Genomic DNA, 19727 nt, shown 5'->3' on the forward strand with positions numbered 1-19727 from the left:
TGACCAGGTATTAATGGCCAGGAGAAATTTAAGGCACAGTATTCCACATGATAATGTTGCAATCAACAGCATTCCAGGATTAAAGTTTGCATTTCTAAATACATTCCTTTAAATCCTACAATTTTTCCTCCGGTCTTTTGAAAGGATACAGCTAACTTGCTTTCCAAACGTCACCCATGTTCTAACCTCCCTCAAATCAGCATACTCGGCTTCTATGCCTACTAATTTTTCTGTTCATCTCTTGTAATACTTAGCAATTTTAAGCCTTCTGACCCACTTTTTCTGTAACCATCTTCATTCCTTTCATATTGCTACATCTCTGTTTCAATATTCCATCAATCTTCCCATTTCTTTGTTTCTTCTTCCATTTGGTGGTGGATCATTCAGCTGTCTGAATTTACTTCAGAATTCCACACATTCCCAGAGCTTCTTGAAAATGAATATTTATCTCTAGGCTACCAGCAGCCAATGCAGAGAAAATGGATGTTAAAAAAATAAACAAAAGCAAGACATTGCAAATACTGAAACTCTGATAAATATCAAATTTTAGAAACACTCAGCATATCAGGCATCATCTGTGTGGAACTGGGGCACCCACATGAAACACATGCAATCACAGAGAGAACGTACAAACTCCTTAAAGACAGCACTGGAACTTAACTCCGAAGCTCCATGCTGCAATAGCACTGCGCTAAACACAACACTACTGTGCACACCTGCCACATTGAGAAGAAACTGGAAGAACTATGAGGGTAGCAACCAGGTGAGAGTGAAAATGGAGCATGGTAGTAAAGGTGTGTCTGGTATTCATTACCTCCCATTACACTTCCTCTAGTTTAGATACACTTGCACCACCACCATAATTCAGTCGTTACCACAACTGCCAACTTAAATTGTTTAATATCTTCTGCTCTCCAGTCTATCACGCCAGGGTAAAAATACCCCAAGATACTACTCTGAAGTGGAAAGGTGTTGTTCCAACCACCTCCAGGTCAATAGTTACTCATAATCAACAATACTTAACTGCTGGATATTGCTAATCATCATCATATTGCTAATTATGGACCTTCCCTTTTAGTTTGACCCACGCCTCTTCATTTTCTCTGCAACTCTAAACTTCTCAGACTTGATGAAAAATCATCAGCCTGCAACAATAATGCTCTTTCTGTCTCCACAAATGCAGCCAGTATTGCTGGCATTTCCTGTTTTTGTTTTAAATGACTGGTTTTGTTTCTACAGACAACTTCATGCTGACTGAAGCTGGTTAGTCGCAGTCTCACCTGAGACAGAAGGTGCTTGAGTTTGGTCCTCATCCCAATGTCATCAGCAAAATATGTTCGCACTTCTATACTAGAGGTATACCCCCTCCCTTGACGTTCCCTCCCTCTATAGAGTACTGAGAGAATGCTGCGTTACCAGATTTGCTGTTTTTGTTTGTCTGTGATGTTAATCCAAAGTCTTGCCCACTGACCTCACTATAAAACAGGGTTCCCAACCTTTTTAATGCCATGGACCCCTACCATCAACCAAGGATCGGTGGTCCCCAGGTTGGGAAAATCCAGTATGAAAGATCTTCGGACATGCACTGAAGTGCAAGGGTATCACTCTACCAAAATACTGGCCAATAGCCAGCCACCCCACAATCAACAATATTTAACTAGGCAGATAAATATTAGCATATTGCTAATTAATAGAGACTTGCTATGTAGGAATTGGTGTAATGCTCCTACATTACAACAGTGATTGCATTTTCGTAAGTATTTCACCGGCTGCAAAACTGTGGGCTTGATATTGTGAAGTGCAGTAAATATGTTACAGTCGTGAAATGATTAAAAACAAATTAACCCAAAATAATTGTAAGATTAAGAAGTCATAATTAATCATAGCTTTAATCACACTATTAAACAACAATAGAATACTAATTCTTTATTGTATTTTCAAAAATGTACTATTGGTCAAAAAGAACTACAGTCTACAATTCAAATGAAATCAAGAACAGTGGAAGTAGACAGACCAGTTGGCTTTGTTCTGGCCATGAGGGAGGAGATGGAGGCTGCCATTTTGTAAAGACACCATGTACTCCATTTTGTGAGTTAAAGTTACTTGGTTTGATCAGTATTTTAAAGTGGACACCATGATGCCTCAGGTAATCTGCTGGATTAGGAATCATTTCCAAATAAGAAGTTATTTGTGGGGTGTTCTTTAGTTGGAAATAACATGCAGGTTTGTGACTGTTGGGGTCCATATTTGCCCTACATGATTCAAGCTGGTTGCTGATTGAGAACAAAGAGCCATAAATTACCCATTATCACTTGCTGAGAAAAGGGCAATAAATGGAAGCTGACCTGAAGCAGAGCCAATAAAAGGTGACATGACCTGCAGCCAGTTACACTGAGGTGCAAAATTTGAATCGGTAAGAAGTGAATATAAAAGCACATTGAAGACAGCAATGACTCAGTAGGAGGTTCACCATCATGGATGTGAGGTACGCCATGGACACGTGAAAATTTGAAACGGGACTATGAGGAACGTGTAGCCAGTAGCAGAAACTCCATTTTAACAGGTATTATATTTTCTGTTCTTTGACTGTTCATGGAGGGTCAGGAAAACTTATCAGATTTGGCTTATTTCAATCCTTCGGGATTTCAGAATCGGACTATCAGTGAAATACGACTTGAAATCTGTTATTATGCGGCAGCAGTACGGTGCGAAGACATAAACATCTATAAATGACAAAAATAAATAAATAGTGAGAAAAAGGGATAACGAGGTAGCTTTCATGGGTTCAAAGACGGTTCAGAAATCTCACAGCAAATGGGAAGAAGCTACTCCTAAGTTGTTGTGTACCGGTTTTCAGGCTTCCGTACCTCTTCCCTGATGGTAATAAAGAGATGAAGGCACATTTCAGATTGACAGGGTCGTTGATCATGGGTGCTGCCTTCTTGGGGCACCGCGTCTTGAAAATGTCCCTGATGGTGGGGAGCGTTTTGCCTGTGGTGGAGTTGCAAATTCTTGCAGATTCTTGCGACCCTGCGCCTTGGCGGTTCCACAACTTCCCAAGTAGCTCTGGAATTCATGTTCTAGTCCTAGTGTTTACCTATTCATATTAGTAAATAAGGTTTTATTTTCCTGTCACTGGCAAGTTGGAAATGAATTACATACCACACACATAAAAGTTGCTGGTGAACACAACAGGCCAGGCAGCATCTATAGGAAGAGGTACAGTTGACGTTTCGGGCCGAGACCTGACGAAGGGTCTTGGCCCGAAACGTCGACTGTACCTCTTCCTATAGATGCTGCCTGGCCTGCTGCGTTCACCAGCAACTTTTATGTGTGTTGCTTGAAATTCCAGCATCTGCAGATTTCCTCGTGTATGAATTACCTAGCTGCTTCTGTAAACAAAAGGTCCTTCCATTTTGTTTCACCACTACAAACTCAAAACAGGCATAGTTTATATGTGCTGGGCACGTGGCCAAGTGGTTAAGGCGTTCGTCTAGTGATTTGAAGGTTGCTAGTTCAAGCCTCAGCTGTGGCAGCGTGTTTGCGCCCTTGATCAAGGCACTTAATCACACATTGCTTTAGTGTCTGTGCGAGGAGCAGCGCCCCACACACTTTCAATCTGTGCCTTGTAAGGCATGAAAACGCCCGACGCAGGCCTCTCATGGTCTGAGTCAATGTTCCCTCCCCTGATATGCTTCCAGTAAGAACTGGCTGCAAGTGTCACTGATCAATCATGTATAAACTCCACCAAGTAAAGCATGGACAAAGTTAAGCTTTTCCAGTTGTTGCAGAGAATGAGTCAGATTCAATATTTAGCTATATTAATGATCTGCACAACCGAGAGTATGTGATGCTGAAGGGAAGAATTTGCCTGGGCACAGGAAACCTGGCAAAAGTTTAATGTCAGAGTGGGACCTGATCATGCTAAGGATAGATATTTATCTTACAGTAACTTGTATTGCACTTTAGCATACAGGTTTCTCTATCTCATAGCTAAGCTCCATCTTTTCATCCACACTATTCATGACACTTTTTTAAAAAAATGGGACCACTTCAGATGAAGAACAATTTTTCTTCAAACATACTGAGCTTTTATGATGCATTAGATGAGTGATTGGTGGAAGCAAGTTCAGTATTAGCTTTCAAAAGAAGACTGAATACATAGGAATAGGAAAGATAGTGGGGCAAGGACAGAGGTCAGGCAAGCTGGATTAATTACCAGCTTTTTTAGAGACCGAGCACATCAGAAGGAAGCATGGTGCCCATCATGTCAGGAAGACTATGATTATTTGAGACTTTACAACGTTTTCGAGTTAACCTATCTTTAGAATGAAAAATAAAGATTACGCTTAGGAAGTGCATGAATGCAAACAGTTTGACAGTTCATCAAGTAACTTACAGCCATTTTCTTTTAAAAGCAATAAGTCTGAAGTAAAATTAATTTTATTTGATAAGGTCAAAGTTTTCCATTTCTCATATTTCAATTTACTTTGGCTTTATGGCAGAATGCAAGGTAGAGCAAATAGAGAATGGTAAAACTGGAAAATGATAAAGTACATTGCATTTTGCTGTTAACAGATGCAAATTCCTTAACTACTCCTTCAAAAACAAAAGAAATCTGGGTTAGCCCTTTATGGGAGCAGAGAACTCTCTATATTAGTATATAAAGTAACGCTGCCCTTCTGATTTCCTGCACTAGATTTGTTTGCCTAAAGTTGTCAGATAAATGTTACATGTAATTTCTAAAATTTAAAATCTGGGCTATAATGAACCTTTCAAGATGATTGGAGTCCAGAGGGTGGCAAGAGAGGAGAGTGAGGGCAGGAAGTTGTTGGCTATTTGGTCATGAACATGGTCTTCAGTCATTTCCTCATATTCCTTTACAGCTTCAAAATGAAACATAAGATATTGCCTTTCTAAAACAAATGCCATTGGCAGATTTTGAAGGCAGTGAGGTACAGGTACTTGCAAAATAAACAGCTCTGAGACAATAATCCCAGTACAAAAATCGATGAGTACTTCACCAGCCATTTGTCACCATCTCAATCAGGTGACCCCAGCAGCTGCTGTACCTTACTTCTCTTATCCTAACTTATCCAGGGAGAAATTAAAATGCAGACCCAAGAAGCTCAGTACCTGTCACACATACGTAAACACAGAGTAAACATGTCTTTCCACGCATAGTGTGAAATATTCTACACGTGGCGTCATTGCTATCAGGTATGCTAATTCTGCTAATTTTGCAGGCTACAATAAAACACTAATGGCTCGAAGCAAAGTCACGTCATCAGTACACAGTTTGCTTTTCTAACTTTGAGGAAGGACTAATGATTATTGCATTTAAAGATAAGCAAACCTCACCTGTTGCTTTCCCAATCTTCACTCTCTTTATCTTTCTCAGCAGAAGACTGGTTTGCAGAACCTTGGTGCTTTTTCACAATGCGCATACCTCCTGCCTTGACTAGAGACAGGAACCAGTGAGGACGTTGGGGTGAGAAGGGGAAAAGGGAAAGGTGGGGAGGGGGTGCAAAAAGGAGAAAGAAGATGTTAATATACATTAATTTTTCCAATTTGCGAACAATATCAACATTCCTTAAATAGGCTCAGAACATCTTTAGAAATGTTAAAAAATGTAATTCTAAATGATATTTATTAGCAATTAGAAATTTATGGTATATTAAGCTTACATTTATTGCTTTGCTGTTCATGGTATTTTTCTGGATTCAACTTCTAGCAGGAATATGTGGCTGGTGTGGGAGAAAGTGCGTTGCCAGTTAGCAGAGAAGAATGAAAGAAGGAAATTAGAAGTTCTTGATAAAGTGTAGCAGTTACTTTAAAACAAACCAAAACCACTCAGAGACTAAGTATGGGAGTTGACACAGGTACAACGCACTTCTAAAATAATGAACTTCCAAAATCGAAAAAGTACTTTTGATCTTTTATGAAGAAACCAGCAAAGATAAATGATCTTGTTATAGTAAAACTAATGAAACTAAAACTAGCAATATAGCAAAATAAGTGGTCTAATAATGATATAATGGTCTAATTAGCAATCGACTAGTGATCCTAAGCTGCAGCAGCGAAAAACAACACACCTTGCGGCTCAGCCCGGCTCTAACTAGACTAAACTGAACCTCATGACAAAATGTGAATGTTTCTACCATGCCCCAATCCACATGACAAGTTACCCACAATAAACACGCAACATAAAATACGATAGACGACATACTGCTAAAAATACCAGACACAAACTCTTCAAGGATAAACATTATAACATTTATACAAATACAAATGTCCTCTTTCTTCCCTCTTCTTCAAGTCAAAACATATAACCATTACCTAGGTCATAGATCAGGGGTCCCCAACCTTTTTTGCACCGCCGACCGGTTTAATATTAACAATATTCTCGCAGACCCAACGATGGGGTGGGGGGGTGAGGCAGGGTAGGGTTGCCAACTTTCTCACTGTGTTTACCCCGAGCAAGACTACCATGACCATGAAGCCTTGGCATGGGCACCTGTGTACACATGCGTGACATGCGCACACATGCCATACGCATGCCCGTATGTGCCCATTTTTCTCTACAATTTTTGGCGATTCTGTTTAGTGAACCTACACTGTACATACATTATTTCTACTTTATATAAACTGTATATTTACCACGTCATTCCTGCTTTTACTATACGTTAGTGTTATTTTAGGTTTTATATGTTATTTGGTATGATTTGGTAGGTTATTTTTTGGGTCTGGGAACACTTAAAAATTTTTCCCATATAAATTAATGGTAATTGCTTCTTTGCTTTGTGCTATTTCGGCACGAAAGGTTTCATAGGAACGCTCTACCTTAGCGGGGGAAATACGGGACAAGGGCGGTCCCATATGGGACAAACCAATTTAGTCCAATATACGGGTGTCCCAGCTAATATGGGACAGTTGGCAACCCTAGTTTGGGGGGGGGGGGGTGTTAATTACGACCGGAATATAGGTAATAAGTGACTTATAGTTGACTTATAAGTGGCTAATACACTCAATTTCGTTTCTAAAAGGGTTTATCTACGAATTTATTAAACACACAGCGCATATTTTCCTCGTATGAACATAGAAAATCATTGCAACACACCAATATCGCTGAATCAGTGGGAGCCCTGGGCTTGTTTTCTTGCAACAAGACGGTCCTATCAAGGGGTGATGGGAGACAGCGATACTCAAAGGGGGTTCCTTGTGTCCAGTCTATTCCGCGATTTAGTTTTCGTTGCATTCATTGCAGAAAACCCCGCTTCGCAGAGATATATTGGAAATGGAAGCAATTGTTTTCAATGCTTTTGCCGCTATCTCGGGATATTCAGCCTTGACTTTGATCCAGAATGCCAGCAGAGATGTTATGTCAAACATACTTTTCAGCCCACCGCCATATGCAAGCTCAAGGAGTTGATCTTCTTCCCGCGCTGATGTGGATGACGCGTGTGTTCCAAGTTTAACAGTGGGTGTGACAGGGAATGAGGAAAGGTGCAGCTGACTCATATCGCCACCTCATAGCGACCCGGTAGCACATGCTTTGCAGCCCGCTACCGGTCCGTGGCCCAGTGGTTGGGGATCACTATAGACTACCAACACTCAGCCCAGTACAGAGTGACCTTTACCACCATTCTCTGTCAAGTCAGTAAGTCAGGTCAAAAATCATGAAACTTCTACAGCTGCAGCTTCTCAAACCTTCGTCTCCTGTAGCAGACAAATCATGGTTGTAGGTCTGTCTAGACAGCTGGTTTGGTTTTGATGCACGCCAGCCACACAAATCTCTTCTGTCTAGAAAGATTTGAATGACTCTTCCAATGATCCATGAGATTTGAGGTTCTGTGTCATCAACTATAAGCACAATGTCTCCAGGGTGGAAACTGCATTTTATACCTGACCATTTCTGACACTCCTGTCGCTATGGTAAATACTCCTTGACCAACCGTTTCCAAAACAAGTTTGACATGTATTAGACTTGCTTCTATCTACCATGAACATAAACGTCTACCTTTTGGAACTCTCCTGGTGGTAAGGATGTTGAGGTCTTCAAAAGCAACAGATGGTTGGGTGTGCTTCCAAATCACTGGCTTGGAAAGATGCTTTACAATTCGAAGACAATTGACAATAGCCTCTACTTCACAAAGGACTGTGTGGAAATCCTCTTCGTCAAGATTCTGTGCCTTCATGGTAGAACTGACGAGACTTTTGCACAGACTTGATCAATCTCTCCCATGTTCCTCCATGATGTGAACCTGCCGGGGGAGTTAAAAGTCCACAATTCCTTTTTGAAGGAGGACATCACTGATCTGAGAATAACTCCACTTCTCAATGGCTTCTTGTAACTCACGTTCAGCTCCAACAAAGATTGTTGCATTGACAGAACACAGTTCATGAACCTGTCCTCGTCTTGATATAAAGCATCAAAGTGCATTGACAAAGGAATCTGTGTCTCAAGAAGATACCACTTCAATGTGAACAGCTGTGAACGTGAAGATCTGATCACATTTTAGGTCAAATTTATGCAGGAATAGAGAAAATTCTACAGGGTTCACAAACTTTCTAGCACCACTGTAGCTGGACAGGTAAGTATGACCCCCTACTACTTCATGTACACTCTCTGCTCTTCACCTCAAAAGATCCTAAGTAATCTACTCCTAGACATGTAGAGGTTCATCTGCAGAGATCCTGTCCAGAGATAGATCTGCCATGTGCTAGCATCCTGGTGCTTTTTGCAGCTGTCGACAAACACACTTAGACAGGATTCTTCTTATAGCTGTACTAGCACTGAAACCTCTTATTTTTCCAGTAACCTAGTAACATGGTTACAGCTACCATGTCCCACCTCTTGATGTACGTATCTCAGAATGATGTCTGAGATATGAAGATCCTTTGCCAATATAACAGGATGTTTACTCTTCAAGCATGACTATGTACTAAGCTGTCCACCAACTCTCAAGGCACCATCTTCAAATAATGGATTAAGCTTTCGCCCCTTTGCAAACTTGAGAATTCATCTGGAAATCTTTCTTTAGCAAAATGCACTGTTCTCCATTTTAGTTTTTCTGAGCACTTCCATTGAGAGACAACCTTGGCTGATCTGACCTCTGATCTTTCAATCTTTCTCTAAAGAATACCCATGTTGTTCTTCATCCGAGTTAGACTGAGGAAGAGCGATGTTCAATTACTTCCTCTTCTGACTGAGAAAAAAATGCAGGTTATTTAATCTAAGAATCCAGGCCACTGTCTTCCTCAAATGGTCCAAGACTAAAAGTAATGGATTATGTGTGTTGCTGCGTCCTCCTCCTCTTCAATCTGCATGGCATTTATTGTAACACTCCTCCTGACTTCCGAATCATCTTGCAGAAGTTCTCCAGAACAATCAGGGTTCAGAAGCCATTCCCTTTCAGGCTGAAGACAACAATGAGATCCTGAGACCCATATCTCATTCTTCAGGAATGCTTTCACCTTCAACCCTCTAGAGGCCACATTTGCGAGACTGCCTGAAGTGTTTAGATATCTCTACTGAGATGCATGTAAGACCTTAATAATTTCTGAAATTGTTAGCAACGAAAGTTCAGAACCTGGAAGTTTCATTCTTGAAATACTCTAGCACAGAAGTACTATCAAGTCCAAAAAAATTGAGTCATGAAACTGCATGTGCAACTCTATTCTCTGCATTGTGTCCATACAGCTTGCCATCATAGTAGTGATGAGCTCCATCACTGAGTGATGGACACCGACTTCAGTGGAGCCACCCTAGATTTTCCCATAATAAAGGCACTGTGCACCCGAGAGCACAAGTTGTACAGCAATGGGTAGGTCACTGTTCCTTAGCCATCTTTGCTTGCATCCATAAAGTGGTGTAACTGTGCAGCAGCAGCTCTGCAAAATCCAGAGGGTTCAAAATTCCAACAACTTTGAAATCTTCCAACTGGCAGTTCTTCCAGCCAGCTTGACCACTCGTGAACAACTGCTGTAGGTACAGTGACATCCTAGCCAAGCCCTTTCTTACATAGGCCTTGTAAGATCTTCTCAGCAGATAGTACCACCACACTCAAGATTCCTAAAGGATCATAGAAGGAAGCAACTGTGAAGACCCCGCCTGTTACTTCTGGTGAGTTGTCCATTTTAGATTGTGATCTTAAGCTTGAAAGTATCAGACTGAATGCACCATTCTACACCCAGTACTCTCTCTACCGATAGTATATCTTGATCCAAATCCAAATCCTTCATGTCTTTTGCACTTTGCTCTTCTGGTATCACAGATAGCACACTACGCCTGTTGCTTTGTGAGCCGAAAGTGCCTTTAGCACAATTGGATACAAAGTACGGATGGAGAGACACCACCTCTTCCTCAGCGGGCACTGACACAAGGCAGTCATCAACATGGAAGCAATGCAGAACTTTATCCACCGTCTCGCAGCCTAACTGTTCGCCATTGTCTTTTGTGCATTTCCTAAGAGTGGGGTTGACACAGCTTGGTGATGAAGTTACTCCAAAGAGATGTACCACCTTTCTAAAGTCCACCATATATTGGCTGAGCTCACCATCAGGCCACCAGAGAAACCCCAGCAGATCTTTATCTTCTGCTGGTACTTTAACCTGGTTTAACATCGATTCAGTATCTGCCATGATCACCACTGGTTCTTTGCTGAATCTGGTTATGACTCAAATCAGTGAGCTACAAAGATCTGGTCTATATAAAAGCTGATCATTCAGTGATATTCCCTGAAAAGTCACTTCACAGTCAAACAAAAATGAAGTTTCCCTTTTCTGTTGTGGAATATACCAGACTTTCTCATCATTGCATTCCAGATCCTCCGCTGGCACTCTTTCAGCAAACCTTTGGAGCTGACATCCTTCATGAAAACTGTGTAGTCAGTGAGAAATGACAAATCCTTCTTAAACCTCTTCCTTAGGTTCCGACAATGCTGTTCAGCAATCTTCCTATTTGGCATGTTAACCTCCTTCTTTCTCAAAAGGTAAACTAATCTTGTCCTGGCCATTCACCAATTTTGCAGGATTTACAACCAGCTCCATGAATTTGTGGTCTTCTCTTGACAAACCAGGTTGTTCATTCTGACTGCATTCAGGGAAGTCTGCCTTAAACTGCTGCTGCCAAACCTCATCCAAGATCAAAACTGAGATCCTGTTAAATGTCAACTCTGGCTGTGCACAGTCTCTTCCAGTGGTCCATTCACAGTCCTGCCCAATGTTGTTCTAATTGCGAAGGGTCCATTACAGACCCCGTGAATTACTTGCAACAATTCCAGTGCTTTAGGCACGTTTGTCCCTGTCAACTTCTGGCAAATGGACATATTTCAGTTGAGACTGTCCCTGAAAATCCCTGTCATGGAATGATCCATTTGTGAACAGGCATACTTCCCTGCGTACAGATAATGGGTAGGTCACAATAGTTTTCACCATCTAAGCCAGCCACTTCCAATCCTGGAACAATATAGCTACTTACGACCTTCTCTTGACTCATGGTGGCATAGGAGAATGTGTGTCCTTTTCCCTATCAGGTTGAGGTTGTTCATGAGGCCCACTGTGGAGAACACTGCTGTTCTTCCTTAATCCAGGAAAGCATAAGTGACTACTGTCTCGTTACCTTTTTTAGACTTCACCTGAACTGGTATTATAGGAAGTTTACAATCATGATCGCCAGTTCCTGTAAAACCATTAGATACCACGGCACTACTCACTGGTGTGTCTGATTCTTTCAAGGCTTGTTTTGATTCTGCACCCATTTTGTTAGTGTGAATATGAAGTATGTTAGGAAACTTGTTACTGCATACCTTGCATGAAAGATGCTTCCTGCAATCCTTGCTGATGTATCCTGTACACGAACAGCCAAAGCAGACCATTTTCCTTTAGGAAAGCAATCTTCTCACTATAAGCCCTTTTCCCCAGCTGAGGGCACAAATCCAATGTAAGTTCACTCTTGCAGAACAAACAAACCATTTTGGCTGACGAAACCATTTCCCTTCCAGGTTCAGTTTTAGTTTTATTTCTCACAGAGGCCACAGTAGTGGCCAAACTTTCTGTAGCCTTAGAATGAAATTGAGACTTAGTTTTGTTTACACCCCTGCTTATTGCAGGTAATGTGGTAGCCTGTATAAGTTCCCAAATACTGGGTCTGTAACAATCTTTGCTTGCCTTTCCGTAAAAGCAATGTCAATGGAAGTAGTTTTATTGTTGCACCTTTTCTTGTAGTTTACAGATCGCTATTCTCCATTAATTCCTGCACATATACAGCAATTTCTTTACAACAATCGACATATCGGTAGGCACATCCAGCTCACATGTGCTGCACACTTCCATGGCAACAACCTCTCAGTAAAAGACTGTAGTCTTGAAGAGCTTTCACATCTTAAGATTTGATAGGTACCCAAGAAATAGTCTTCTACATGTAGTTGGATGCAACTTTCTGTTCATTACCAAAATGTTCCTGCAGCAAAGCTTTGGCCTTCACATATCCTTTCTTAGGGCCAACATGCTGGCAACTTCTGACAAGTTCCCTAGGGCGACCTCTAGTGTACTGTTCAATGAATCAGAGGCAGTCACTATAGCCGTCAGTCTTGCCTTCAACACTATTTTCAAAAGCCCTTGTGACTGCATGATACTTGAAGCTCTTGGCCACCTGTGCAGCAATTTCTTCCTGCCACTTAAGCTGCTACTTTCTTTCTGTGGCCTTTCATCTTGCCCTTCCAGAGCATGTTTCCGCTTCAATAATTGTTGCTGTGCCATTAATGCAGCTAAACCAACCATGCAGTGGAGGTTTTAGATACGGAAGATACTCTGCCTGCAGAACTTGAAGCACTGACATTTGACACACTATCACTTGGGTCTATGTTATCCTGTGGGTCCTCTGCTATAAGCGTAGTCATAACGTGTCTTGGAATTTAAGAAACATTGTCTGATGAAAAGTGACATACATTTTCACTTGTTGCAGTAACATGGCCTTCAGTGGAACATGTTTGGGTCAACCATTCTTTAACATCCCCCTATGAATGTTCTACTAAGGCATCTAATGTTTGAAAAACACTGGTTCTGTTTGTCTTGCTCAACCTTGGGAAGTAATGACAATTGCATGCTATGTTGCTTAGCAACAGCTTCATGGAGACCTCTCAAGTCCTCTAGATGAGATTGCACCTGTAAGGCATTTTCTTTATTTCCCATAAGATCCTCAATTGACGGTACTAAACCTTTAATTTGTTTACAATCACTTTGTATTTCTTTAGAAGACTTTTGATTCTATCCACTAAAGCTTTCAAAGTACAAACGTTTGTAAATTTAATTTCTCTTTTGCCAGCTCCAATATTAGGGTCGCTGATGTTAGTTCCACACATTGATTCACTCAAGTTACTTTTTCCTTATTGTTCAACTCCCAATGAACTCTTTGTTTGCCCGAGGAATCAGCGATATTCCAATCAATAAATGTAAACAAACTGTTCGCGCATCCATAGCAGTTAAACCAGACCAATGCAAATGTCTGCAACCTGAACAATGTTTCAACACTTCAACAAACCAAAGCAATAAACTCTTAGGCAACCACCACATGATTGAGCAATGGTCCCAAATGGACAGGTAGCAATGACCATTCAAAACTGTGTTCAAACCACACATACATAGCGTAAATCAACAACAGGTTGCTTACTTGCCGCGAGTTGTTCCTGTTTCCGACATGCTGTTCGAAGTGTTGCAATTCCAATTTCGCCAACAGGTCTGAGGCAAACCTTTGCCATAGACTGGTGTTCATTTGGTACAACAATTTTTTTTGTTGACAAGATGTAGTGGTTACTTCAAAACAAACCAAAACCGCTCAGACTTAGTGCAGGGATTGATACTATATTATGCGCTTCCAAAATAATTTCCAAAATCAAAAAGATACTTTTGATCCTTTATTAAGAAACCAGCAAAGACAAACAACCTTGCAGCGATAAAAAAAACGAAATTAAAACTAGTGATACAGCGAAATAAGCTGTCCAATGACTATACAATGTTATAATTAGTGATTGCACAGCAATTTTAAGCTGTAGCGGTCAATTTAAAAATATCACCTCATGGTTCACACCTGGCTCTAAGTAGACTAAATTGAACCTAAAGACAAAGCGAGAATATGTAACTATACTCATTTGCACCTACCATGCCCCCAACACAAAATACAACACAGGCAGACAAAAAATACACACATAGCTCCTACATAAGGAAAGCTCTGATGAGGCCTTCTAGGAGAGGGAGAGGGGGATGGAATTGACTGCAAAGGAAGAAGAGAGATGTGGTGTGCAGAGAGAAAGAGGAATGTAAAAAAGTATCCATACACAGTACAATCTTAGTTTAAAGTCTGTAAACAAAAGAGAAAGAGTGAAGGAGGCAAGAATCATACTTAGAATGAGATGGTTTGGTGGTTCTACCTTTCAACACAAGGATGCAGCAAGGAGCAGAGCAGTTGGAGAGCTTGGACCCTGATGTGCTGACCTCAAGCAGTAGCTGAAGGATAGATCCATCAGGCAACAGTATCTTTTTGCCACTTGGCACTCAGCCTGCTAATCACCTGTTATTTCAGCTATAACACATCCTGCTGCACATTCAGTCCTGCCCCTGGGTCTGACGTACAGTTAAGCAATAGCTACAGATTACCATCAAGGTTTCATTAAATAACTGAAATCTAAATCTGTGAAAGGCCAGCATTTGTTTCCCATCCCCAAGTGTTCTTGAAAACGTGGCGGTAAGTTGTCTTCTTGAACCATTGCGGTCCACCTGACGTTATTACCAGAGTGTACAGGATAGGGAGTCCCAGAACAGAGACCCAGTAATGATGAAGGACCTGATCAGGACGGTATGGAACTTGGAGGGTAACCTGCAGACCTGACGTTTTTATAATCCTTTTGCCTTTGTCCTTTTTGGTGGTGAAGTGTCGGTTTATCTGTGCATTTGTGAAGGAAGGAATGAATGTTTAGTGTGGTGCATGGGGGGCCAGTTAAGCAGGCAACTTTGTTCTGGATAGCATTGAGCTTTTTGAGAATTGTTGGAGCTCCAACAGCTTAAAGAAATGTCACTAAGCTCAAGTCCCCACGTACACTGACAGATTCTTGACCATTACATTCTAACAGCACAGTTTTTATTGTTATTTATTGATTAAAAAGGTGTCCTATTTGAGCAATGAGGCTCTCAAACCAAGAAGAACATTATCATTTTAGCGACAGACTGCAAATGAAATCCTGAATTAGGCTTTAAAAGGAGTAAAATAAAACCCAAAGGGTCCACATGCTCTCTCAAGCCAAGGGCTAAATTCAAGTTTGTGATACTATCAGTGTTATAATCAACAGGAGTTCAGCGATAAATAAGGCACAGTGAATGACAGAAAGCTGATGCTTTACATACCAAGGAACATCCAGCGGAGTGAGTTTGAGATAATGCAGTCAGCTCCACTGTCCTGAAATGCATTTGCAGATGCTGATTCCCAAATTACTACTTTAGGGTATGTGAGGGCTACCCAACTTCTGGACAGCCCTGAAGACTCCAGTAATTGAACATCAATCTCTTGGACAGCCATTCAGCAGGAAACTCATTTACCAGAAAAGGACAATTTTCACTTTATTTAAATCGCTTTGCTGATTGGAGAATAAGAGGTGCTTACAGCAAATGCTTATAACAGACATCAATGGAAGTTTCAAGAAAACCTCCAAACTGAATGCCAACTTTGCAATGAGGTTGAAGAGGTTCAGCACTTTTCAAAAGAAGAACCAAAATGACAAAAGTATAAAGATGTTCTCACAATATTTGTTTCCAAGGAGAAATTGACAGAGGCAGAGAGAGTAGGATTTACAGAAAAAAGTGTAGTGTTTGCTATTGCCATATTGGGGAGGCGAGGAAGGAAGCACCTTCAAAATAATTATGTGCCCTCTAGCTCCTTATAACAGACTTCAAATCTGCACATCAAAGCCTGTTTTTTATCACCTTAAACAAATTACTATCTACTTTTGATAATAGATAAACCAAACAAATTGACCTTAGAAGGGACAGATTACATTAACCTTCAATTGTTCTCCACTTAAGAGTCATACAGCACAGAAACAGGCTCTTTAGACTATTAAATAAGAACCTCATTCCACCCAGGACCCACCACTCACCTACAACTCACACATGTTTAGATTGGGATCAGAAACAAGCATCTGGAGGAACTGGCATGGACACACAGACAACACCGGAGGTCAGGATTGAATCTGGCTCAGTAGGGTCCAAGTGCCCTACTATCTATGCTACTGCTCTTCCGATTGTTGTATATATTGTCAAGGTCCAAAGACAATTCCACTGCTATTCAAGAAATGGGATAATTCCTGGGCTTAATTATAAAGCAGTGTTTCAAGCAGAAAATCCTGTAACACAGTAATGCTTTTAAATTTTAATCCGCAAAGGTTAAACAAAGTAAAATCAGAATCAGTGAGCTCTTAAAACAAACTACAGTGCAATAAAAGTCATCACCGACTTCTATTATGCAAGTGTTTTATTCTCTGCTACTGACATTTATATTGCAATATGCATCTGTTCATCATTTATATACTGCTCCCTTTTATCATGGCAAATACAATACTGTCATCACACATGCAGAACATATAAAATATGGGTTCCGAGTTAACTAATTAAATAATTGTGTCCCATATCACCCCAGGAGAAAGTCAATACTACACAGAGTGCAAATTAGCATGGCTTCCTTTCTGAAAAATAAACATAAGATTCCTCATTTAATAAGGAAAAGGAATTTTACAATGAGCCCCAATTATGCAAGGGTATGCAGGTTTGAATACATCTTGGTCTGTAACACTTCGGAGATTATATTTTAATAAAATGGGTTTGAGGCAAAAGAAATGACCAACTAACATTTGAGAATAAGAAAATAGGAGCAGGAAAATCCACTCAGCCCCTCAAGTCTGTCATGCTATTTCATATAAGATGGCTCATCTGCCCCAAGCCTCATTTCTAGTTCTTCACAGCCTCCAGTCCCCTGCTCTTTCAAAAATATATCTATTTCCCCTTCAACTACCCCAGATGAACTAGCCTCCACAAGCTTTTGGAGAAGAGAATTCCAGAGATACACCACTGTCTGTGAGAAGAAATCACTATGCTCCTCAGCTTTAAATGCCACCCAAATGTTTTAACTATATCCTCTTGTTCAAAATCCTCCTATGATTCAAAGCATCTCAACATCTAGGGAAGAGAAAGAGTTAACATTTCAGGTTGAAGACAGTGATTTAATTGTTTCGCTTCCCACAGATGTGGTTTGACCTGCTGAGTATTTCCAACATTTTCTATTTTAATTTCAGATTTTCAGCATCTGTAATTATTTCAACACCTCTCCTATCATGATCCCTTTCCTATATATTGTTTGCTTTTTTGTGATGGCTCTTCATTCTACTAAATCCCAAACAGCAATCTAAATCTGCTTGTGCCAAGACAACCTTTCCATCCCAGGAATTAACCTTGTAAACCTTTTATCGATTGCCTCCAACACCAGTATATTTTTTCTTAAACAAGGGGACTAAAACTTGTCACAGCTTTCAAATTGTGGCCTAATGTGAACCCTGTACCAATCTAACAACTCTATTTCTAAATACCATTCCTCTTGTAATAAAAGTCAGCATGCCCTTTGCCTCCCTATTTGCGATTCATGGTCAACTGTAGATCCCTCTGCACTTGGCACATCTGAAACTTTTTTCCACGTAGGAAGTCTACCTTACCAGAGTGCATGACCTCACACTTTCTGACATGAAACCCCATTTGCCGTCTTCCCCGACTCATTCAACTCATCTGTATCCTGTTGCAGAGGCAAAATATCTTCATTTCAACACTTCACCTCAGCCATTTGTTTATCATTAGATTTGTAACATCAAATTCTGATTTTAAAAAAATCAAATTTTCGCTTTCAGAAACTGACCAACATGTCCGTTACAGATTCTCATATAAACATTAAAGCAAAAAAAACCTACCAGCTCTCTTACACTGAAATTCTTCTTTTCCCTTGCAAAGTCTTAATTTTCTTATCCTCAGTATGCCCAATCTCAAAGTTTTTAAATATTTATGGAATTTGCTCTTGCAGGGACAGTATCTAATGAGATACTTATTAAGTGTGATCACTCTTGTAACATGGGACCTGAAGCAACCAATTTACACATTGCAATCTGACAGAACCTGGAACTGGTATTGGTTTATTATTGTCATACATCAAGATACCGTGGTATCTTGGCAAACATCGTGTTGGATCTTGCTTCAGCCACCCAGGTGGTGTGCAATCCAACAGATGGTGGAAATGATTGGCAAGGACACTTTTCTTCTGATTGTGAGACCCTGCTGGATATTGGTACTGTAGAATACTGCGTCCAATTCACTGGTTCATTAGTGAGACTGACAGTGGGCAAGCTGCATTGCCTCGGTTGTTGTGCGACAAGTTCCTCAAGCCTCGAAAGTGCCTGTTGCCGTTGACGGTGAAGAGGCCACCAGAGCTGGCTGCGTCCCTCTGGATTCAGGTTTTGGGGCTGGCTCCTCCCCTCAGTGCAGCCCTACAGTGTTCACTCCCAAGAAGACAAGCTGGACCGCGTTCGTCTCTGGCTGCAATTGCATGAAATGAGTAAGTGTTGCAGCTTGTTTTGGCAGAAATGCGACACCAGGACAAAATCCATGCACCATCAATCTATTGGCCATGATACTCAGGCACTTACATTATTTTCTTTTTAATATTTGTTTTTCTGCTATCATAATTACAGGTGCTATATGTATTGTGCGCCGTGTGTTACTTTTAGTACTGTGTTTTGCACCTTGACCCCAGAGGAACTGTTTTGTTTGGCTATATTCCTGTGTATGGTTGAATGACAATTAAATTTCAACTTGAAGACACAGCGAAAAGATTGTCTTGCATACTGTTATACAGATCAAATCATCGAGCAGGAATAAGGTTAAACAATAACAATGCAGATTAAAGTGAAAAAGTGCTGTGCAAGTAAACGATAAAGTGCAACATGAGGTCGATTATGAGGCCAAGAGTACATCTTAACGTACAAGAAGCTGTTCGTGAGCCTGGTGGTACATGCTCTCAGGCTTTTGTATCTTCTGGCCCGATGAACGTCCAGGGTGGGTGGAGTCTTTGTTTATACCGACGGCTTTGGTAACACAGCGAGTAGTACAGACAGAGTCCATAGAGGGGAGGTTGGTTCCCGTGATGTCTTGTCCATGACTTTGCAATTTCTTTTGGTCATACGTGAAACAGCTGCCACACCATACCCTGATGCATCCAGACAGAACGCTTTTTATGGTGCATTGATAAAAATTGGTTAAGGGTTAATGGGAGCATGCCAAATTCCTTTAGATAATCTTTTAGATAATGAAATGATATTGCTACAATATGATATTGCTATAATCTCTCATGACACTTTATGCAAGCAGCTGGCCAATTTTATTACTTACATCATGGTTAATGAACTACAATCTAATTTCTTCTGTCACATGATATTTTACTCAATTTCATTTCTACACTTGATTAAAATGTAGGGATGTAAAACTTTGAGTGAAAATTGAATGTAATTTTTCCAGGTTTATTTTCATATCCGTTGGGTCTCCTATCTGCTAAAAGTAAGAAAAATTAAATTGGTTTATTTCAAATATCCAGCATTTTTTATTTCAAAAATATGTTTCAAAATAAATAGAGCAAGACTGAAAAT

At 40.6% G+C, this 19727-nt stretch overlaps 1 protein-coding gene across 1 annotated transcript in view; it reads right to left on the reverse strand.

Annotated features, from left to right (window-relative positions):
- The window catches only part of dap (death-associated protein), a 120916-nt gene that overhangs the window by 85789 nt on the left and 15400 nt on the right, over nt 1–19727 (reverse strand). Inside the window, exon 2 of the mRNA XM_063069354.1 lies at nt 5362–5461. Within this exon, the coding sequence (XP_062925424.1) occupies nt 5362–5461 (100 nt within the window). The remainder of the gene's footprint in view (nt 1–5361; nt 5462–19727) is intronic.

The sequence above is a fragment of the Mobula hypostoma genome, chromosome 17 (assembly GCF_963921235.1).
Source record: "Mobula hypostoma chromosome 17, sMobHyp1.1, whole genome shotgun sequence".
NCBI lineage: Eukaryota > Metazoa > Chordata > Chondrichthyes > Myliobatiformes > Myliobatidae > Mobula > Mobula hypostoma.